Here is a 21,324-nt window from a genome sequence, read left to right on the forward strand (position 1 = left end):
TTCTTATTTTTATTCTTATTTTTATTCTTATTTTTATTCTTATTTTTATTCTTATTCTTATTCCTGTTCTTCAATGATTCCTACATGCTAAATAATTCTTTTATGCTCCGTGAAAGTAAAAATAGATTCAACGTTTTAATTGTACCGAAAAGCAACAGAGCCTTAATTCATACAACTCTGAACAACCCTATTGGCCAGTGAACTTTGCACATAGCCACGTTCATGTGGCGCAGAAAACCGGGGATTTCCCAAAAAAGAAAGGAGGAATCGGCTGGTGTTCCAAAGCCCTACTAGGCAGCACAGCACAACTGCTCCTCATGCTATTAATATTTTGTTACTTAGTAAATCGCCAAGTCTCGGTCAATTCGTATAGTCAATGTCATTTGTCGCTTCTAGACTACCTCATACAAACCAAAGACTTGGCACGCTATAGCTGGCGCTATCAACTTAACTTTTTTGGTCCGCGACGTTGTTGAAAATGTAGACGAATCTCATACATACATGAGGGCAGTATATATGCGCCAACAGAACCCTACCATCACACCGTTGCACACTCGCTTTTTATGATTCTTATCCAATCTTAGTATGGAGGCCCAGTCCACTGACAAACGACGGTCGCTGTCACTTCAGGTGGTATGAAATATCCCCAAGTGACTATTACTACTACTTTGGACATTGTAACAGGCTAATACCCTCGAATAGTGCGACATCTGTCATTCTCGGAAGGTATCAGCCGGCCAATTCGCTTTAATTTTACATTTGCATTCCTCGTTGGCTAATCTTCTGCCCAGGTTCGATGTGATAGGAAGAATCCTTGCGGAAATTGCCAGGATCAAGGGAAGGTATGCACTCGTCACCGCAGTGTGAGACGTGGCCTGAGGAAAGTCTCTCATCAAAATGATCGAGGAAACACTGCAATTCAACCTGGTCGGACTTCCGCCCAGCCGTTGTCGGACTTGGGTTCGCTACGCGGTTTTGATACCTATTCACTCCCATCGGAAATGGATAATGATAGTTTAACCCTGGAAATGCCAGAGATTGTGCCCATGTTAAACAATCCTCCACAAATGACATACGAGTTCCACAGTTGGATCTCAATCATCCCCCTCACCGATGCGCACATGGCAAGCCGGCACCGGTTAAGTCAAGTTCAAGGCCTGGCTTGGAATAGGCTGCAAGCTCTTGAGTCAGCCTTGTTCGCTGCAAAACAAGTTACAGAAAGTATAGGGAAACAATCCAATAATGTCGACCAGGGTGAAGATCAGTACAAAATCCCAGCCCCTGAGTTTCTAACATGGATGCTCAAAGGTACTACACCCCCTCGGCAGTGGCCCCTTGTCGTGTAATGACAACTGACTTCTGGTTTGTGCAATCCAAAATAGATATTGGCACCGATCACTTTGGCCTATATGTTCAAGACTACTTCCGACATATATCTAAGCAGACTCTTGAGAGAATGGGGATGTGTCTGCTCCGCAAAGATGCCTCGCCAACTGATACAATTCTCTATACTGTTTGCGTCAATTCTATCGCTTACAAATTTCTTACTACGACGCTTGTAATCGAAGAGCACAGTGAATTGACTCAAAGGCTATGGCAGAACGCATTGCAGTACCGAGCCACAGCCCAAGCAGCATTGAGAAAGATCCCACTCGTGATTACACCATCTTTTACACTCCTACAGGCAGTACTTTGTGGGGTGAGTAGTAAAAATGCCGTCGAATGCTCAAGAGTAACTAACTCATTATCTAGATCTTTCTATTTCAGGGATCGGGTGACACCAATTTCTGCTGGGAGTTGACAAGAACTGCCTGCAGGATTTGCACCGGTATTGGCCTTAACACCACCGCCACCAATGGTCGAGGTGTTAGTGAGGAGGAGTTTTATTGCTTTATATGGTGTTATATGCTGGACAGGAATTATGCTTGGAAGCTCGGGCGATCCAAATGTTTTCTTGAAATCATTCCTGCGGGGATCTTGCACGCTTCTTCCAGGGTGAATCCCCCAATCTCCGAGCTTCTCTTGATATATCTGGACCTCGCCCAAATACAAGACGGAATATTACCATTCACAAGTGATCCTTCCTCAGCAGGAAGCGAGCATGCCGCCCCACCATTAACTAACATCAGAGAGCGATTGCTTCCAAAAATGGAAGATATCCGCAGCTGCATAGACCAGGTAGGTTGCCGTTTCGTTTCTATTCAAATCAATCCGACGCTAACAACAAAGTTCTCACAGATCACATCTCCTTCTGACCGCTGGAAAGGCTTAGATAGCCGCAGTGAAATCGCAGCCTTAGATTTTGCTTATCATTCGGTTATGACAACCATTCTCCATCTAGTTCAACTTACCCCTGGTCAGACCCTTAGTGCCAAAGACCTTTATCTTGATTCAGCACGTCAGGAGCTATCGGCCTTAGTATCAATATGTCTATCAAGTAACAAGCAAAGTACGGTCGCATTTCTACATTGGTCAGCACACCCTCTAAATAAATCCAAAAGACGAGATACTAATTATTCTTAGGACCCTTCTTTATTATCCCTTAACAGCCGTCTTTGTCCTTTTTTGCAATGCCGTTGTCACCTCCCATATGGGCGACTTCAACCTTCTGAAAACAGTTGCGGATTGCTTGACCCAGAGTGGAACAGCCAGCCAGAGTATTGCCAAGTTGCAGAAACTCTTCCAGGAATTTGTTTCACTCTCTCAGCGCTTCCTCAATGACGAAAGCTCTGCTGTTCTCGTCCAGCAAGGTACTTCCCAGGGAAGCCTATCTCCTGCTCAAGGAGCCACTTCTCAAGGAGCCACTTCTCAAGATATGGTCCACAATCCTACCTCGCCGCACTGGTTAACTACCAGCTCTGCTTGGGCTCCAGGGATTTTGGCTGGCTTGGACAGTCATCCTTTCGACCCAGCATTTCCCATGTTAGAACTCTCTTACGGGGATTCAGCTTTTTTCCTAGGCGGCCCCGGTGACTCCCATCCGTTTAGCTCGGCATGAGAACGGGCTTTACTCAACCCAGGGTGGAAGTATACGCTTCCCTTTTATTTTCGACTGCGTAGATTGTAATCTCAGATACCACATTTTTTTTCCGTTCCATTTGTACCAAAGTGAAGTGAATAAATCGTATGAACCTGCATTGTTTGCTCTTTATGAAAGGCTTTTTCTAAACAAAGCTTTACATCGTTACCGGTGCTATTGAATCAGTCCCCATGCTCCGCAGTACAGCTTTCTACCTCACGTTTCAAATCCCCGGAAAGAATCCTACCACCATTGGGTCTAGGGTGTCAAAGCTACATTTTGTATGCGGATGAGCGTTGAAGAACTGACTCTTTATCTAACGAGCGACTCGGCCAGATCACCACCGTGAATGACCATAGAAGATCTAGATACACTGAAGAGGGCCATGTTTAAACTTGTCCGAACGAATTCGAAATGCAACGGGGCTGGAGCCGCACGTGCTGCATTTCTCCCCGTAATTTCTCTACCAGGGCTTATTTGCACACACCCTGGGGCTGGCCAGGAAGTTGCTAGTGACATTAGTTAGTTTTCAGTCCAAAAGATTCATCCCAGTTAGTGTTGGGAATCGTATAACATACAACACAGAGACCACTGTCGCAGACTCCCAGACTTCCGTCTTGCTTGCAGGGCTGGCCGGCAGGAAGCTACAGGTCAATCAGTATATGTGCAAAAGAGAACCCGGCTAGCAAGTGATTGTGAATCTTACCTTGGCCTGAGGGGAGGCAAAAGCAGAGCCAACGAGGGCGAGAGCAGCGATGAAGATGAAACGCATTGTTGCAGAGGGTTCGTAGGTTCTGGAGAACTTGTATGTCAAGGAAGTGTTGTAGTTTGTATACCGACGAGATCAAGAGACTTTAGAAGTGTATATATATTCTTTTTCTCGCTTCTACGATTCCATGTTGCTGCTCAGGATGTACGCTTGAGCCGAGCGCCAGCACCGAGGATTCCCCTACACCGATCAATTGCAGTAGCGATAATCATTGATATCCTGCTTACTATGGCGGCCAGTCTCGGCCACCATGGGTCTATCGGAGATGCATCGGCAAGAGGAACTTCTAACAAGGAGCAACAAGCGACGTCACCATTCATGGCGCCCTAGGGACCTGATCCTTCCCCAAAATCATGACTGTGGAGCTACTAGACGCGCCGGCTAAAAATAGCCGGCAATATCGCCGAGGTTTCCACATCTCTACTGAACCAGGGAAACATACGAAGTCGCCGTCGATACAGTTTCACTTTATTTTATTTGCAACAGTATAATGCGCACTTTTGGGAGAGTTCAGAAGTCCGCTTCACTTTGGTCCTCGTATGATGGAGACTTGGCTTCCGAGAGTAGTTGTTCAGCCCGAGCTGACAACCGTGGAGAACTAGGGCTGTAATAGTCTTGGAGGGCTGTCTCGAAGGAATCTATAAGCTGATCGTATGGAACTTTGTTGGCGGTATGGCTTTATGGCTTGGATGTACTACATAGACCAGAAGCTGACTGGTCTTGGCTCCCAGGGCTTCGTCTACGCTTCTTATATACACTACACACAACGCTACTAGGGGTATCATGATAAACCTTCAAGTGCTTTCCCACATTTCTTAATGCTTTTTGTAGAATCAAAAAGCTCAATAAGGAGTAAAAGGCTGTTGTTGAATTTCCGGGGACCGAGCTGCCACCATTGATTGATGTCAAGAGTAACCCTAAAGAGACGCACTTCTAGGGGCATTTCTAGATTTATCATGCATGACCGTTACTTTATGCCATGTTCAAATTTTACTGAGGATTCGCCTCATGCCGTATATCTGTTATGTAAGCCTTCCAGCTTGTAGTATCAATACGGATTTCTCCCTCACCTTGCCGCCAGCTTAGCCGTAGGATAGCCGAACTATGTCGCGGGCACGGCTCAGTGTATATAGAAGTAGGAGGCTATAGGCTGCTAATTATCTTATTACCAGCCACTTACGAGTTCTAAGCTGTATTGATGCTTACCCTCCCCAACAGGGCACCGTTGAGCTTCCAGACTCACACCAAAACAGTGCCCCGGAGGTATAAATCACGGTACATTTTCAAAAACAAATAAGCAAAATAAATTAAATGAAACAAGCCCCAGGCATTGTGTAAAGGTCTCTTGTGATTGGTGGGGAAAGAGTTTCCTAAAATTCTACCTCTTCCGGTATCAATAGGAAAGTTCAATGGAAACAAAGAACATAATTATATCCTAACTACGGAGTATATACTACCAACTTCCAACTACCGACAACTGTCGAGACTCTTGTCGTTCTTGGCTGGACTCCCGTTTATGATCCAAAGACTATCTCTTTGTGGGCGTGTCTCGGTAGTAAAAAGGAAAAGACTACACAACTCTGAAAAGCCAAACCCCATCACTCCAACCATGGCACCTCAAGAGAGTGGCCAAACGCCGCTAATACGAGCGATTCTTAGATCTTAGCAACAGAAAAATAGACAGCTTCGAGTAAATGCTACTGGTTACGGTCATGCTAACGGCGTCTCCATCTGTGGCCGTGGAAAATCGCAACGGTGATCTGTCTTTAAGCGCACTTAAAGCCTATGCGGCATAGTCCCCTGAAGAGATGTGGCCGCGGCTGGAGACGAATTAGTAGGTATCCATTCCGATGTTTCTCTAATGATTATAAACATGACATGTCTCTTGTTCATTGGTGCTGCATGCATGATAGAAACCTAGTCCCTGGTTCTATTTCTCTTGGTCTCTGCGATACCCACAGAACCCAGGTAGTCTCCTGTTGAGCGTTTTGACACGATCCCAGATGGCTGGGCAGATGTTGGGGTTCCTTCCCGGTCTAAACTGATGCAATTCCAGCGATACACCAAGAAAAAGCGTCTGAGTTTGAGCACATGGTCATAATATGTCTACTTCAAGTAATCCTGAACACGGACATCAGATGAGTCGCGACTATATAAGTGGATTTTTACATCCATCTAATGTCGCATCGCGGGAGGTTCTTTCTTGGCTTAAAACTGCGCAAGTTTCTACTACATCTTTTGGAAGTCATGCAAGCTGGATCACCTTCACGGCTCCTGTCTCGAAAGCGGAGAAGATATATAAGACCCGGTTTTATACCTTTGAGCACAAGAAATCGAAAGCAATTGTAGTCAGAACTCTCAAATATTCAGTACCCAAAGAAAATCGATTTTACGTTCAAATGATTTCAACCAACAACCCGGTTCGGGCAGCTTCTGTCGCACACTGAGCCACCACTCCTGGGGGTTGTGCCTGCTACGCTCGCAGATCTAGTTGCAGATTGCTCGGTAACCATCACACCCCACCGTCTCCGTAGCCTTTCCAGGACCAGGCCAGACAGCCGGAAACGACTGGGGATATCCGGTTTTCTGGACCATTATGAGCGCTACAGCGGTTTTCATCGGTCCCTAGACCTCTATGCATCGAGTATACCGGACACGAACTTTAGCGTGGTGCTGATCAATGGGGGACTTAACCTGCAAAATCCTCTAGAGATCAGTACTGAAGCAAGTTTGGACATCCAATACGCTGCTGCTTTGGCCGATAACCCCTTGACCACGTTCTACAGCTCTGCCGGACGCGGCCCTACCATATTTGGAGTAGGAGATGATGGTTCAGGGGAGTCAGATCATGAGCCATACCTCGGGCAATTTCGTTATCTTTTGGATCTCCCAGATGACGAGCTTCCTGCTGTTCTATCTACATCCTACGGCGAAGTGGGGCAGAGAGTTCCAGAAACATATGCCAAAACCACCTGTAACATGTTTGCTCAGCTTGGAGCGCCGGGTGGGGGGGTCTCCGTTATCTTCAGCAGCGGTGACTCGTAAAACAAACGATGGCCTGCGTCTTGCCCATTCGTTACATCTGCGGGCGGTACCTACGATAAGAAGCCTGAAAAGGCTATCGGCTATTCTTCAGGGGGCTTTTCAAAGTACTTCGCGCGTCACTCGTACCAGGATGGGAGTGTCAACCAATATTTAAGTCAACTAGGGTCCCAATCGGAAGGGCTCTATAATCCGAATAGCAGGGCCATTCCTGATGTTTCCGCCCAGGCCGACCACTTTATTATCTCGGACCATGAACAACTTCTAAAGACGGGAGGTACTAGATTCGTCGTCGAATCATGAAGATTTCCATACAGAATGCTAACTTTGTCGTCTAGTACTGCGGCGCCTGTGGTTGCTCCTATCATCTCCTGACTTAATACAGCCCAGTCGGAGGCGGACAAACCAATATTAAGGGTTCTCAGCCACTGACTTTATTCTCCCGATCAGACCGGCTTTACAGATGTCCTCGAATGGGGCTCAGTAGGATGTTTTAATGACGTTGGGATGGAGGTTCCGCATGCAAGCTGGAACGCAACGCCTGGGCGAGATCCCGTCACAGATCTTGGGACACCCTCCTACGACACACTCCTTAGGCTAGCGAAGTCTATATAAAGTGTGAGGGGAGGATCATTCAATAGCCATAAGCCGGTGTTAGCTACATTGAGGCGCATAGTCCTGGTCTCATCCCTGTATTTTGTTCAAAGTAGACCACATATATATATATAGATCTTCGCTTTCAGAAGATATATTCATTAGGTTTCATATGTTCTGGGGTAATTTTCTTCTTCCATGCCACACACATACACAAGCACTCGCTCACCTCGCCTCCCTCTCTCACCGTGCGTATTTTTATTCACACTTTTCTACTCCATAGTCCTTAAAAGGAAGAACTGTGCGACGCCGTTAAAACACCGCCCGCCCACACGTGACCTCATTGCCAAGACATGCGCTGGAGAAGCTCTTGGAAGTGCTGTTGTCATCGTCCACTTCAACCATCAATCATCAATCACAAACCACTCTTTACCTTCCCCCATACTCTCCGATCTCGCCGGCATTCCTTTCTCAGTCATCCAACGTCTTCTTGACCGCACCGCACACCCTCCCGTCCACATCTCAGCTTCCACTCATTATGGCGAACGGTGCCGACCTCCGGACCCTCGTCTCAGAGCTTCACAACGCCCTCAATCGCAAACAGTTCGATGCCGCCAACGATCTTCTTGGTCGCGCTAAGCGGACTCTCCTGCTACAGAATGCCTTGATTCCAACGTCCTCGACATCGCCTGAGCTGATTGCTCTTGCACGCGATGTTCTGGAGCTCGGCGCTCTGTCCTCCATCCGGCAAACCGACGCAACTTCTTTCACACGATACTATCAGCAGCTGCAGCCTTTCTATGATCTGGAGAGGGACAGCTCGAATGCCGGAAAGGTGGACTTTAAGAACAGCCAACGTAGCAAGATTACAGGCCTGTATCTGCTCCTGTTGCTGAGTATGGGCGATAGCACTAGTTTCCACACAGTACTGGAGGGTCTCGTTGAGGAGGCAAGCTTAAAGGGCAAGAGTGTTGAGGATGACGCATACATCAAGTACCCAGTTGAGCTGGAGCGGAACTTGATGGAGGGCAGTTATGATAAGGTGTGGAGAGAGACGAAATCAGAGAGGGTACCCTCAGAGGATTTCGGCCTGTTCTCTAACGTACGTGCCCCCGTTTCGTTGTTTTCTTGGGTAAGAGCGCATGCTGACAGTTCTGGGTTGATCAGGTCCTGGTTGGAACCATCCGCAGTGAGATCGCCGACTGCTCCGAGAAGGCGTACCCCTCCCTCCCCATCTCCAATGCGAAGAACCTTCTGTTCCTTGAGTCGGAAGGGGCGGTCATCGAGTTCGCTCAGCAGCGCGGATGGGTGCTTCGTGATGGACGGATATACTTCCCTATTGAGCCGGAGGCTACCGCACGGTCCGAAAAGGATATCCTTGTGGCCAGCACCACCATTATTGAGAACGCGATCGGTTACGCTCGCGAGCTAGAGACGATCGTTTAATCTAATAGATCTATCTAGTCACGCATTTTTCTTTGCCTTTTCGTCTGGGTCCCCGGTGGGTTATAACTTGTATACCGCATGATGAATTTATCGAGCGAATCACTTCATGAACAATAAAACCATCTCTCATTTTTGAGGGACTTTTCCCTCATACATTGACCCGCCACACGCAAAGTCTCCGATCGTAGAAACTACTCGATACGCAGAGCAGCTCAGACATCTCCTTCCCTTGCAAGTCATATCCCTCCTCGGGCTTCCACACATCAGACGCATAATTCATACTCTCATGCTCCGTAAACTCCGCCAAAACCTCAATATCCCACTGCCCCAGTGTCCGCGTAACCCTCACCACCCTCGTCCCAGCATGCATACAACTCGCCAGAACAAGAAACACCCACTCCTTCCCCCCATCCTCCAACCCACGCCTCTCCGTCCTCACCAACTGCAACCGCCAAACTCCACCCCCCAAACCCACCTCTGCCAAAACCTCCCCCCTCCGCGTAGCCCGATAAACCCTTAAACTCTCATCATAACTCCCCGTAAGCACCACCGGCGCCCCGTCCTCCAATCCCACCGGAAGTGGCAAAATCGCCGTAACCCCAGCCCCATGATTCCTCCCCCGATCATCCCAATCCCCCAAAACCCCCGATAAAAGTTCCCCTTCCCTCTCACCCCCAAACCGCCGCGTCTGCAACGACCCAAAATCATCCCCGGTAAACAAAAACGGGACCTGACTCCCGTCGTTGTCGGAGAATATCTCCAGCGCAACAAACCACACCTCGATCGTCTCCCGCGCAGCAAAGGAGCCCCATTCCGAGATCGCATCTTCCTCGACAAGTCCCGTAGTACCCTGGGAGCAACCGAAAATGCTGGTCCGGCCGTCGGAAAAGGTCACCGCGAACCCGTCGGCCTGGGTCTCGGTCTCGGTCTCGTTTAGCCAGTTCTGCGGCGTCCAGGCGAGGAAGAGGGCCGGAATGGTCGGGTCCTCGTGGACGGGTTTCGTCCATACCGGGTGGATTTCGGGGGTTGGTGTTGGGCCTGAGAGGCGGAAGAGGGCAACTGATGCTGCGCTTGTGGCAATGGCGAGCAGATTGGGGTCCCTGGGGTGGAAGTGGAGGTCAAAGACTGCATATTGTAGGGGAAGTTTTTGGATTAGGGATCTGGGGGGATGTTAGTTTGGCATGGTTTGGTTTTTCTTATATCGGGGTGTTTCACAAGGAGTTGGTTTCTGGGGTCAGGTGCCAGAGTTGCAGGCTGCCGGTTTTGGTTTGTTGGATAGTGCCGGCTTCATCTTTTGTTTCGGTAAGGAGGTAGGTGCCTATGAGGAAGTGGTTGGGGGATGAGGGGCAGGATTGGAGGCAGCTTGGGGGTTGGTCGAGGTAGATGGTGGTGGCGGATTGGGGGGCTTGGAGGGTCATTATGTATTTATAGGTGGGATTTATGTATGTATGCTTGGATACATCTAATCAATCTAATCATTGATTTTATGCGTATGGTTATGTCTGGTGACATGGGCTGGATTGGATATCTTGTGTTTTATCAAAAGGCGTGGAGGGCGGTGAATATAAAATTTCCTACAAATCTTCCCCGCTGGGATGTATATTTCACTTCTTGATGCAGAGCTCCAGTGGTGATCATCTTGATGGTCATGTAGTCATATTTGCTTCCTTTACGACCCAGTCCAGAATGCTTGACTCCGCCAAATCTACAGCCAGTCAGTATGTTCAACGATTTGGGAAAAAGAGATTGCATCTAAATCTGAGGCGTCTGAAATAACCCCAGATTGATAGCGAACCGAGACCCGGTTAGATAGCTTGATATGAATCCTACGAGAAGGCAGCCGATTTCTGCCTAGAAGGATCGTTGTTAGTCTGTGATATGAGTCGATATCATGGTCGTATTGCTCATATTAGGGTTCCATGGATCATCCAATTACTCATCTTCCCCGCCCTTCTCTCCTATACTTCTTGTAGTACTTAAGCTTAAAAGTAACCCGCCATTCATGATGTCTAAGGATCATTTTCCCTTTCTGTTCCTTCACGACTACTATCTACATTTATATATTATTTCCTACAGCTGTAGAGAAATATACTTGAACCATGTCGGCACTTTTTAGCCATATCCCGCCCACTGCGAGGGTGACCCCGTCCGTCTTCACAGCTTCTATCTCCCAAGAACAGCTTGCCGAGCTCCAGACGTTGGTGAAAGTGGGGAAGATAGCCCCTCCGACTTACGAGAATTCGCAGCCGGGCTTCGGCATCACCTCCAACTGGCTGACTGCGATCCGAGAAAAATGGATCAATGACTTTGACTGGTATCTTATTAATACTCAATCGCTGTTTATCAGAAAACCTAACTCCAGTTAGGAAGAAATGTGAAGCACGGATCAATAGCTTCCCTCAATTCACAGCCAAGATCGAAGACATTGAGCTACATTTTGCTGCTCTCTTTTCTGAGAAGACTGATGCAGTGCCCATTGTCCTACTTCATGGATGGCCTGGTACTATGACCTCTTTCCATATCCTTCGCCGTGCATCGCACTCACAGTGTATTGTCACACAGGAAGCTTTCTGGAATTTCTCCCGCTGCTACAGTTGTTCCGGGACGAGTTCACACCGAGCACCTTGCCCTATCACCTCATAGTCCCTTCCCTACCGGGCTATGGCTTCTCCTCCAGCCCGCCAGTGGATAAAAATTTTACCACTCATGATGTCGCTCGAGTCATAGATACCTTGATGAAGAACCTCGGGTTCGAAAGCGGGTACGTCGCTCAAGGAGGCGACATTGGAGCCCGAGTGTCCAGACACTTGGCAGTGAACTATGATAGCTGCAAAGGTTGGTCATGCCTACTCTTTTTACTCCTTTCCGGCGCTAACCCATTTCACAGCGGTACACTGTAAGATAATCCAGCATCACGCCCGACGTTTGTATGGAAGTAAAACCAACTGGCCCAGTGAACTTCTGCCCGATAGTTACGCCGCCCAAGGGAGTTTCAACTGAGAACCTCACGGATTTTGAGAAGAAAGGATTGGCTCGGAAAGAGGAGTTCATGACCCTGGGCGTCGCGTATGCCTTCGAACATGGTACTAAGACAAGTACCATTGGCCATGTCCTGTCTTCAAGCCCACTTGCCTTGCTCGCATGGTAGGTCAAGCTCATAGTCTACTCGAGAAAGGACAGAGGGAAGGAAAGCATAATCTCACCAAAGAAATAGGTGCGGAGAGAAACTCCTTACCTGGGTGGAAGAGCCCCTCCCCTCCGAGACCATTTTGGAGCTCGTCTCGTTGTATTGGCTGACCGAGACATTTCCACGGGCAATTTACCCTTACCGCGAGGTATATGCGAATATCACCTAGCGTTTCTGTAAGGCCTGTTCAGTGCTAACGCTTGGTTATCATCTATAGGAGTTTCCCCTGTCCCCCGAGCGGAACGCTCTGAAGTACATCCAGAAACCATTTGGATATTCCTATTTCCCCTACGAACTGTTTCCCGTTCCCAAGGCCTGGGTAGAGACCACGGGGAACTTGGTCTTTTGGAGGGAGCACCAAAAGGTAGGTGTATTCGACGTCGAGCGGAGAGAGTTCGTCTACTCACAGTGTGATTTAGGGAGGGCACTTCGCAGCTCTTGAGAAGCCAAGGGAGCTGAAAGCTGACTTGATGGAGTTTGTGGAGCAGGTTTGGCACCACAAATAGAGGTGGAAGAAGCACCCATCCATGAGGGATTAAACATATATCTTATATAGCTATGGTAGACTGTCATGTCACAAATATGTGCTGTACTTTGATTACCCAGCAGCTCGGCGCAAGATCTCTTCAAACAGTATATTTCTCAGTTTGATAAAGAGGTCAAACAAGGCGTTATATTAACTTAAATAGCAACAAATCATAACTCTCTAAATATAAATAATAATGTCTAAATTAATCTAGTCCCCACACTCAAACCAAACCCACTAAGCTCCAACTAGCTCCAAACCATGATTTGTGACAGGTGGGAACGCCTCCAAACAAGCAACCAAGCATGACAATCTTCACATCTTCATCGCGACACCATTTCAGCGCCGAGAAATCCAGCACTATCCCCCACCTATATAAATCCTTCGAACCCACCCCTCACCAGCTTCCGAATTTCCAATTCCCATCCCTATCCATGCCCCAAACAAGACCCTCCAAGCGCAACACCGCAGTAATGCCCACCGACCCCGATCTCAACGACCTCTTCTCAGACGGGTCAAGCTTCTACGGTTCGTACTATATTTGTTAATACCAATACAGTTTCTTTCTTCAGACTTCTCCATCCTCCGAATGACATCACCTCCCTAACTAACAATAAACAAAAGGCGACGAAGAAACAAAATCCCACCTCGAACACCAAGCGAACACCTATGACCCAGGTCCCTACTGGGAAAAGATCCATCCAAATCTCTACACCACAATCAAACACAACGCGCTAGTCTCAGCCTCCGTCGCCAAACCAACGGATCCAATGTCCCCTCCACCCCCGCAACCAAACCCAAATACTGGGGTCCACGTAGAAGCCGAAACACCGGCATCTATGGACTCGCACAACGCGCCGAGGACGGACGAGTCAGTGCAGAGCTTCTTAGCCCGGCTGCCGCCTTCCACAACCAAGGCCGAGAATGTGGGTCCGTGGATCTATGTTTCGGATCCAGGGGCTTGCCGGACGGAGCAGGATATTGCGAGTTTCGTCGCCGGGGGGACGAGGTTGCTGCGAGGGTTTGAGGATGAGAGGGCAGAGTTGGAGGTGAGCATGGATCGGGCGGGGACGTTGCAGAAGGCGAGGAAGTTGGTGCCTTTAAGGCGGAGGTTGGAAGGAGGGATCTTTGCCTTGGCGAGGGAGACGGGGGTTGTGTCGGGGAAGTGGATGTTGTTTTTGACGGGGGAGGTGGTGGATCGGGTTTGGGGCGTTGTGGTGGAGGAGACGGTGGAGGGGCGGTTGGGGGTTGCGGCGAAGGTTGCGACGGATGATGGTGAGGGGAGGGCGAGATTATTGGCGGTTTATACTCGGGATTTTGGGGATGGGGCGGATGTCAAGAGGGTTTTGGAGAGGCTGGTGGAGTTGGGTTTGGTGGAGAAGGGAGGACGCCCAGTTTATTATAAGTGTGATGCGTACACTTATTTGGAGATTATGAGCAATAATTCGTATGGCTTGAGGGCGAGCCTGTTTTCCAGTCGGGATGTTTTGGAGGGGAAGAGGGGATCGGATTGAGTTGGATGGACTTAGATTGATGTACATTTATGGGTCTGATGATATGTAATGATTGACGATCATGATGAGTTTCGTGATGACTCTGCTCACTACCTGTATCTAATGTGATATGAACACTCTTGGAGATTGATTGGTGCTCCCAAGCCTGGTTCTTCTCCCTGTGATACATTCCACCTTTATATCGTGGTGGTATCAACGAGGAAACGTGGACGGATGTCGTGTCGTGCAGTTTATAGACGTTCCTGAAGGGATCTTCCACGTTTGATCGATCAATGTGACCCTGAAAGATTGTGACAGGCTCTCCCGACCTGCCAACCGGGCCGAACAGCGTGAACTGTAGTTGGCTGCGTGATCTCTGAAAGCGTCCGTCTGTCGGCCAGCCGGTGAGCATCTGAATGTAGCTCAACCGCAAGAATAGAATGCATGAAATGAGCTATGCATTCAAGAAGCTTCATCATTCTTCTCCATAATTTCCTCGCAAGCCTCCCGGAGCTCCTTCACGCCTTTCACACCCTCCCACTTCCCAAGTAACTCCCGTACCTCCTCCCAATCCCTCTCAGCCTCCTCCCGGCTACCATCCGCAACAAGCTTCTCCAACCGAGCCGGCGTCCCAAGCGCCCACCTCACCGTATCCTTCTCTGCCGTCTTGCGCTCGAACCCATCTGATGCCCTAGCCTCCTTCATCCGCCGCCTCTGCTCCTCCCCCTCCTGAATCAACCCCCCTGCCGTCTCAGCCACAAACGCAATAGCCGGCCCCAAGGTCTTGGTCATGGTCAACGGCGCCCCCCGATCATCCATGCTCTGCCGCATTTTCCCAATGGTCTCGACCGCCCGAATCAGCTTCGAATAATTATCATAAACAAGCGCCTTGCGCTCACTATCCAGCGTCTTGATATCCCCGACGAGCGTATTCTCCGCCTTCAGCACCGTCGACAGCGACGACGTCGCAAGAAGATGATTGACGTAGCGCTGGGCATCGAAGTCCGGGCTGTCCAGCTCCGTCCCGGTCTGGATGACTGAGGGATTGGAGGTGTCGGCTGCGTCGGTGGGCCGGGGGATGCTGCGGGACCGTCTGGTTCCGGGGGCTTCGGCGGCGGAGGGTTTCAAGTTGTAGTAGTCGCGGAGGGCGGCGCGATTGCGGCGGGGATGTAAGGAGGGGGAGAGGGCTCGGGCGGTTGAGGGGGTTGAGCTGGCGCTGAGGCCGCCGAGGTTTGTGTTGATGTCGAGGGAGGGTCGGCGGGAGGATGTTGGGGTGGGTGAGTGGGCGCGTGAGGAGGCGATTGATGGGCGGGGGGACGAGATGGTGGACATTTTTGGGGCGGATTGATTGTATATGATGTCTGGTGAGGGTATATATTCTGTATGAATTGGGTATTCTCTAAAAGAGAGGAGAATAGTGAGGTTTTGCTTGAAGGTTAAAAGAGGCGAGTCCGATGACAGCAGGTCAGGAGGCGGTGGCCCGTTCCCCGGATTTTCCTCCGCGGCGGAAATTGTTTATAAATAAATTTAATTAGCAGCAACAACGCTTAATGTATCTGTACGACCCCTCCTGAACCACACAATGGAGAGCCAAATCGCCGCCCAGCTACTGAGCAGTAAATCGCTCTCGGTCTCTTCAACATGGCTCAATCACTTTGTCTCCTCGACCACTCTCCAGCGCAACGTTCCCCTCTCGGCCTTGATCCAGACTGCTCTATTCCGCATCCTTGCCTCCGACATTAGAGAATCCCTTTCCACACGATCAACTTCATCACTCCTTCCCGTCGACATCTCCGATCCCGCGGTACAAGAAAGACGGCTCCAGGGCCCGGTCCCCGTTCAAGTCCTGGATATCGAAGACATCGGCTCGAGTTTGTGGAGTCAGGTGGAAGCGATCGAGCGCGTGGAACGCGGGGAGGCGATTCGGGGCAGGGAAATTGTGCGCACCGTCAGTGTGGACGAAGATCCCGAGCAGGGCGCGGAGGGTAGCGGTCCTGCTTCTACTCAGTCGGACAGCAGTGGCCCGCACCGATTGATCGTTCAAGATGCGGCGGGCACGAAAGCGGTGGTAATTGAGTTGAAGCGTGTCAGTGGCGTTGCGTTGGGGAAATTACCCATTGGGTCTAAGATACTGTTACGGAATACTGCAGTTGCTCGTGGCATGGTGTTGTTGACGCCTGATTGTGTTACGCTTCTTGGGGGCAAGATTGACTCGCTGGACCAGGTGTGGAGAGAGGGAAGGAAGGAAAGACTGTTGGCAAGAATTGCCGAGATGCAAAGGGAGCAGGACTCATAAGGAAGAGTACCACATGGTCATCAAGCTCGTCCTTGCATAGATACTAAGGTGTGTTCAAATGTTTCTATTTCATCATTCATCCACTACCTATAGTAGGCCAGCTGCAGGATGACATGTCACGACTATCTACAAGCGCAATGTCTTCCTAGAAGAAAGTTTCCACACTAGTTCGTTGCAGACACCGCGTGATTTAGCTCTTCCCACCCATGCTGTTTCCATGGCGCAATCATAATCGCCCTGAGTGCGTCACTCGCCTTTCCGGTTTGTGCATATGCAGTAGACAGATCAACAGCGTCCAGATTGCCTCGGGGTGGGACGCTACGCAAAGCTCTCTTGACACCCATCTCCGCAGGATAGGGTTCACCGGAGGCTGCCGACAACTCCATCCAGCCCTGGGGCTGATGAGGTGATCTCATCACTGCTGCCGCAGCCTCTCCCACACGCCTAGTCTCCTCGGGAACTCCAGAACTATCAGTGAGCCCTAAGGCAGACATAGCGGTCAAAAGCTTGGCCAGCTTAGCCTGCTCGTGGATGTCAATGTCGTCCCTCGTAATCATGTTCTGCAAGTCAGACTCGACAGCCTCGATCATGTCTTTGTCAGCATCGAGGACTGCAATAGCACCCAGAAGCGTGACGGCGCCAACATGTTCGGGGTTATTTTCCACGCAGTCAAATAACTGCTGGCGAGCTACACCCCGTTCCTCCTCGCCGCCTTTAGCCCATAGCACTTGTGCGAGAAGGCATACCACTTCAGGCGCATTATCCGCTTCCTGGAGCGCGTCACGGAACATATCAATGGCATTGTCCATGTTCCGCATGTAATAATGTGCTAGACCGGCCGTCAAGTGAGCCGATAAACGCAGCCTGCTGTTCATATCAGGATCGAATTTCTCGGCGTCCTCTTCCCCGGACAGCATGAGCGCTGTTTCTGCCTTTTCTGCGGCTTCCCCAAATTCCTGACGCGCAAGGAGAACGCGAGCAATATCTGCGTTCGCCTGGGCGAATTTCGAGAGGGACGACGCCGATTCGGATTCCTCGTATTCTACCTCTACGGCGGAACAGAGAGCCCGTAGACTGGTTTCTGCATCCGAGAGTTCGCCAATCCTTTCAGCCAACAGAGAGGATAAATGTAGGAAAGGCAAATCCGATGGGTTTTGTGAGGTAAGCTGGTGGAGTGCAAAGAAGGGTTGGATCAGCTGCGATACCTCATTCGAAACCGAAGGGTCTGACATGAGATGGTCGAATAAGCTCAGAGTGTACTGCTTCTTAGGCAATTGAGACGACGAATTAGAGATATCAAAAGCATGCTCAAAGAGGCCCCTGGCTTCTCGTGGATCACCGAATAGAAGGGCCAGGAAGCCTTGGCCAATCCAGGCTTGGGAGTTGTCTGGATCGGTTGATTGTGCACGTGTAAATGCTTCGTTTGCCAGCTGAATATCATTATGCATCAGGTAAAGCGCTCCCAAATTGGTCCACACCTGTGCGGTCCTATCGTTGAGATGGAGGCTTCTCACGAAAGCATGCTGTGCAACCTTTGGACTTAAGCTTGTCGTCACCACGCCCAAGGCGTTCCAAAATTCAGGATTTCCAGCTTCCAGCTCAATCGCTCTTTTGAAGCATCGTATGGCCGCCTTCAAAAATTTGCGCGACTGTTTCTTGCTTTGATTGTTTGCGGTCACTTGCATGCACCTGAAAGCTCTGTATTCTGACCATCCAAGATTGTACCAAGCAACTGCCTGGGCATGAATATCCTGCGCTGACACATGGATGGCGCGCTTATATGCTAAAATCGAGGCGTATATGCATTTATCCGATGGGCTACATGTCTCATCATCTACATTCTTCAACAGCAACAGATGATCTTGCCCGACCTCATCAACGTCAGTTAGTGTGTCGAAAATTGCAGACTCGAGTTGGGTAGTTAATAAGGTATGCACTTCGTTCATTGGGGCTCTTGCGGCCTTCGACTTGACATGGGAGAAGATTGAACAGGCATCTCCCACGCCCTTCCATAGATTGAAGATATCGACTCTTTCCAAGGCAAGAGATGTCGCTACCAGGACCGCCTTACGGGCCAGCTCAATGCAGTCATTGAAAAGTCCTTGGTTCAGACTCTTCCAAGAACTTTCCGTAAGTGTATGAAGGAGTGCAATAGATACGCCGAATTCATTCGGACGAATGCTCAGGACATTCTCGTATCGCGAAATCGCGTCTTCATATTCCCCGAGTTCTCGCTTCACATTCGCCAACATGTACCGTGCAAACCAGACTTGTTCCTTATCTGAACTAGTGAGTGAGACCTCTAGCTGTTGTGCATGCTCAAACGCTTTTGTTGCTGCAATGTATCTCCCTGAATGGTGATAACTCTCTCCCAGGCCAACCCATGAATGATAGTCGCCTGGAGAGAGCCTTAAAGCTGCCTGGAATGAGACAATACTCTTGGAATATTGTTGCTTGTTGATCTGGACAGTGCCCAAAGCAGCATATGGCCAGCTATAGCCCTTTCGTTTCGAGCCCGGTGCAGGTTTAGCTTTCCCGGAGTCAACAACACGCTGCGACACGGCCTCAACTAGATCCCACTCTTTTTGATCTGCGAATGCTTTTGCCAGCCTCTCAGCCGCTTCGATTTCTGACGGTGAAAGCTCAAAGGCTTTGTGAAAGCATCGCCGTGCTCTGGCTTTATCCTTCTTGTAATCAGCGTAGAAAAGGCCTAGACTGGTATAGGCAGGCGCGTAGTTTATGCTGGTCTGGATCGACGCGAGGAAATTAGCGTAGGCACCATTGCGGTCTTTGCGTGCGGTAGGTGATGGGTCCATCTCCCACTGACAATAACCTATACGGTAAAGAATTTCGGCCTTGAAATCTTTATTTTCGGAATGCGTGTTTTGTAGTTCTTCAAGCACTTCTTGGAGCCCATGAAGTCCGGAAGTGAGATCACCAGTCAGTGCCCTACACCAAAAAAGCTCGCCACGGACCTTGATATTCGATGGGTCCCGATTCAAAGCACGCTCCAAGAAGTTGACAGCTTCAATATAATCTTCATCCACTTTGAGGATAAGCCCAATCCCTAGCAAGCAACTTGTCGATTTGGGATCTCTCTGTAGGATCTCTTCAAATATGGTCTTGGCCTCAGAGTGATTCCGGGGTGATTGATAATAGATCAGGGCGTTTGCAAGTGCGATATTCATACAGTCAGCTGTTTTCCTAAGTCTCATGCCGGACATCTTGGCCAGGTCTTGAATATTTCCAAGCCCCTTGCGAGATACTTCCACAACGCTTTCATACTCCTCCAGTGATAAGTAGAGTTCACCCAAGATGCGATGTGCAACGATTGAGGATGCGGACATCTCAAGTCCTTCCACCATAAGTAGAACACTGTCTTGAGCGGCCAGCTCACTGGCATCGCCATTGGCATTCTCAGCCTCCTGTTCTCTTGCTTGTTCATTTGCCTGCTCTTTTGTCTTGGGGTCTTTGGTCTCTTTTGGGAACGGTGAAATGTTGCTGGCTAAGAAACCTTTTAGCAGTCTCGATAGCCCTGACTCAGGGAAAAACTCAATGAAATCTAGAAGAAAGTTCAGATCCCACTCAGAAAAGCTTTGGACATCCTGCCATTCAAGAAAAATCCTCCAGGCAAGCTCAAAGGGGTGTTTGATAATGACCATATCGCGAGCAGCGACCCACACCTCCTCTCGTTTCGCACTCTTTTCGTTTATCGGAAGAACGGCGAGTACATCGCAGCCCCGCTCTAGTAATTTTTCTTCATAAGTACGCCGAACCTCATCATCGTGGGTCCAGTCCACTATTCCGCGATATAGCTGTTCAAGTTCACTCCGCTTGAAGGCCTCCCTCTTTACTTCCAGGGTGACTTGATCAATTCGCGCACCCAGACGCGTACGTCTTTCCCCTATTTCTCTGTTTATAAATTCTTTTTCTTCCGCTTCAGTCATTTCAATGAGGCGAAGATAGGTTTGAGAAGGATGTGGGATGAGACCCTCGAGGATATCGTAGAGGGGACTCGACGGGAGATGAAGTTCGATGGCCTTTCGGTATTGCGTACGAGTGCCATGCTTCTTCGTGAATCTAATGTATCTCTCAACGACCTCCTGGCAGCGACGAGGATCATTTCTGCGAGGGTCAATATGGGGTTTACGATTTATCGCACAATTCAAGACGAGTAAATGGCCAACCTACGCTTCAGCCAGTATCTGGCACAGTTTTATGGCCGCCTCACGATAGGTGTCTAGACTATTGCTTCCTTGCTTCTCATATAGACTGATTAACCCTTGCCATGCAGTTTTATCGTTCCCTTTCGCACGGGTTGCTGCGAGGTAAGCATTCTCAGCCTCTTGAGTCTTGTCGAGTTTATCCAACGCAAGGCCTAAGAAGACATTTCTAGATTCTCACGGTATATTAGTAAGAAGTAAAACTGTAAGTAGAAAGTGGGTTGCATACGCGTGGTAGTTTTTGGGTTCCTGTTGCACAAGAGCCTTGGCTTTCTCGGCTGCAAGCTCGAAATCTTTCGAGTCCAGTGCAGTTCGCACAGACTTTAAGGCTGCTTTGCTTGACATACTAGACCCAATGGCTGCATAGCTCTGCGCTCGCAGGTAGAGAAAGGAGAAGAAAGTAATGATTGAATTGGTAGATTCGCGAAAGAAACAAACATTTGAAGAAAGCCAAGTTAAAGACAAATGTTCGGGATAGTGGGGAAGCCGAGCGAAGTAGTGATACGTCAGAGGGCCGATCTCGTGGCCGCTTATCTCTCCCCCAGACCCGTAAGCGCCGACCATCTACATCCACTTCCTTAGTACTTACAATACACCCCCCTTACGCTTGACACGACACTTAGGGAGCGGTGAGGGCTGATCTGGGCCCTTTAATACCTCCCGGGTTCCTATACATCTATATTTCCTTCTCACGTTGCAGGAAGGTAGGTGTTAATCATATTGCCTAGC

The 21,324-nt window shown here is 49.3% G+C and overlaps 10 protein-coding genes across 10 annotated transcripts; 6 read left to right on the top strand and 4 right to left on the bottom strand.

The window, feature by feature from the left end:
• The first annotated feature begins 422 nt into the window (after nt 1-422).
• BDW43DRAFT_288822 (transcription factor domain-containing protein) lies at nt 423-3,436 on the top strand. The gene is made up of 7 exons (XM_032043326.1): nt 423-633; nt 703-726; nt 792-1,308; nt 1,383-1,699; nt 1,753-2,178; nt 2,239-2,471; nt 2,524-3,436. The coding sequence occupies exons 1-7, from the start codon at nt 586-588 to the stop codon at nt 2,996-2,998; spliced, it is 2,040 nt and encodes a 679-aa protein (XP_031895995.1). The 5' UTR covers nt 423-585; the 3' UTR covers nt 2,999-3,436.
• Nucleotides 3,427-4,103, bottom strand: BDW43DRAFT_288827 (uncharacterized protein). The gene is made up of 3 exons (XM_032043327.1): nt 3,726-4,103; nt 3,598-3,663; nt 3,427-3,528 (listed from the first exon to the last, which is right to left on the bottom strand). The coding sequence occupies exons 1-3, from the start codon at nt 3,789-3,791 to the stop codon at nt 3,493-3,495; spliced, it is 168 nt and encodes a 55-aa protein (XP_031895996.1). The 5' UTR covers nt 3,792-4,103; the 3' UTR covers nt 3,427-3,492.
• Nucleotides 4,104-5,890: 1,787 nt separating this feature from the next.
• On the top strand, nt 5,891-6,833 carry BDW43DRAFT_315144 (uncharacterized protein; the record flags this gene model as incomplete). The annotated part of the gene is made up of 2 exons (XM_032047995.1): nt 5,891-6,157; nt 6,219-6,833. 2 exons carry the CDS (start codon nt 5,891-5,893, stop codon nt 6,831-6,833), a joined length of 882 nt encoding a protein of 293 aa, XP_031895997.1.
• Nucleotides 6,834-7,846: 1,013 nt separating this feature from the next.
• rpnL (proteasome regulatory particle lid subunit rpnL) lies at nt 7,847-9,332 on the top strand. The gene is made up of 2 exons (XM_032043328.1): nt 7,847-8,526; nt 8,592-9,332. The coding sequence occupies exons 1-2, from the start codon at nt 7,963-7,965 to the stop codon at nt 8,868-8,870; spliced, it is 843 nt and encodes a 280-aa protein (XP_031895998.1). The 5' UTR covers nt 7,847-7,962; the 3' UTR covers nt 8,871-9,332.
• BDW43DRAFT_322291 (uncharacterized protein) lies at nt 8,938-10,381 on the bottom strand. Its single transcript, XM_032049531.1, has 2 exons — nt 10,086-10,381; nt 8,938-10,030 (listed from the first exon to the last, which is right to left on the bottom strand). The coding sequence occupies exons 1-2, from the start codon at nt 10,286-10,288 to the stop codon at nt 9,019-9,021; spliced, it is 1,215 nt and encodes a 404-aa protein (XP_031895999.1). The 5' UTR covers nt 10,289-10,381; the 3' UTR covers nt 8,938-9,018.
• A 470-nt stretch (nt 10,382-10,851) lies between these two features.
• Nucleotides 10,852-12,774, top strand: BDW43DRAFT_288832 (epoxide hydrolase family protein). The gene is made up of 8 exons (XM_032043329.1): nt 10,852-11,184; nt 11,237-11,370; nt 11,433-11,705; nt 11,758-11,766; nt 11,825-12,014; nt 12,085-12,205; nt 12,275-12,421; nt 12,477-12,774. Exons 1-8 carry the CDS (start codon nt 10,970-10,972, stop codon nt 12,561-12,563), a joined length of 1,176 nt encoding a protein of 391 aa, XP_031896000.1. The 5' UTR covers nt 10,852-10,969; the 3' UTR covers nt 12,564-12,774.
• A 282-nt stretch (nt 12,775-13,056) lies between these two features.
• BDW43DRAFT_303289 (DUF1917 domain-containing protein) lies at nt 13,057-14,097 on the top strand (the record flags this gene model as incomplete). Its single annotated transcript, XM_032045394.1, has 2 exons — nt 13,057-13,111; nt 13,208-14,097. The coding sequence occupies 2 exons, from the start codon at nt 13,057-13,059 to the stop codon at nt 14,095-14,097; spliced, it is 945 nt and encodes a 314-aa protein (XP_031896001.1).
• Nucleotides 14,098-14,149: 52 nt separating this feature from the next.
• Nucleotides 14,150-15,529, bottom strand: BDW43DRAFT_193824 (COG1/VPS51 family protein). Its single transcript, XM_032039044.1, has one exon. It carries the CDS (start codon nt 15,406-15,408, stop codon nt 14,539-14,541), a length of 870 nt encoding a protein of 289 aa, XP_031896002.1. The 5' UTR covers nt 15,409-15,529; the 3' UTR covers nt 14,150-14,538.
• A 92-nt stretch (nt 15,530-15,621) lies between these two features.
• Nucleotides 15,622-16,454, top strand: BDW43DRAFT_193832 (OB fold domain-containing protein). The gene has a single exon (XM_032039045.1). The coding sequence runs from the start codon at nt 15,659-15,661 to the stop codon at nt 16,370-16,372; it is 714 nt and encodes a 237-aa protein (XP_031896003.1). The 5' UTR covers nt 15,622-15,658; the 3' UTR covers nt 16,373-16,454.
• Nucleotides 16,455-21,030, bottom strand: BDW43DRAFT_193837 (SKI complex subunit tetratricopeptide repeat protein SKI3). The gene is made up of 3 exons (XM_032039046.1): nt 20,825-21,030; nt 20,564-20,764; nt 16,455-20,497 (listed from the first exon to the last, which is right to left on the bottom strand). Exons 1-3 carry the CDS (start codon nt 20,938-20,940, stop codon nt 16,537-16,539), a joined length of 4,278 nt encoding a protein of 1,425 aa, XP_031896004.1. The 5' UTR covers nt 20,941-21,030; the 3' UTR covers nt 16,455-16,536.
• Nucleotides 21,031-21,324: the final 294 nt, after the last annotated feature.

This window comes from Aspergillus alliaceus (genome assembly GCF_009176365.1).
Source record: "Aspergillus alliaceus strain CBS 536.65 unplaced genomic scaffold BDW43scaffold_55, whole genome shotgun sequence".
Classification (NCBI taxonomy): domain Eukaryota; kingdom Fungi; phylum Ascomycota; class Eurotiomycetes; order Eurotiales; family Aspergillaceae; genus Aspergillus; species Aspergillus alliaceus.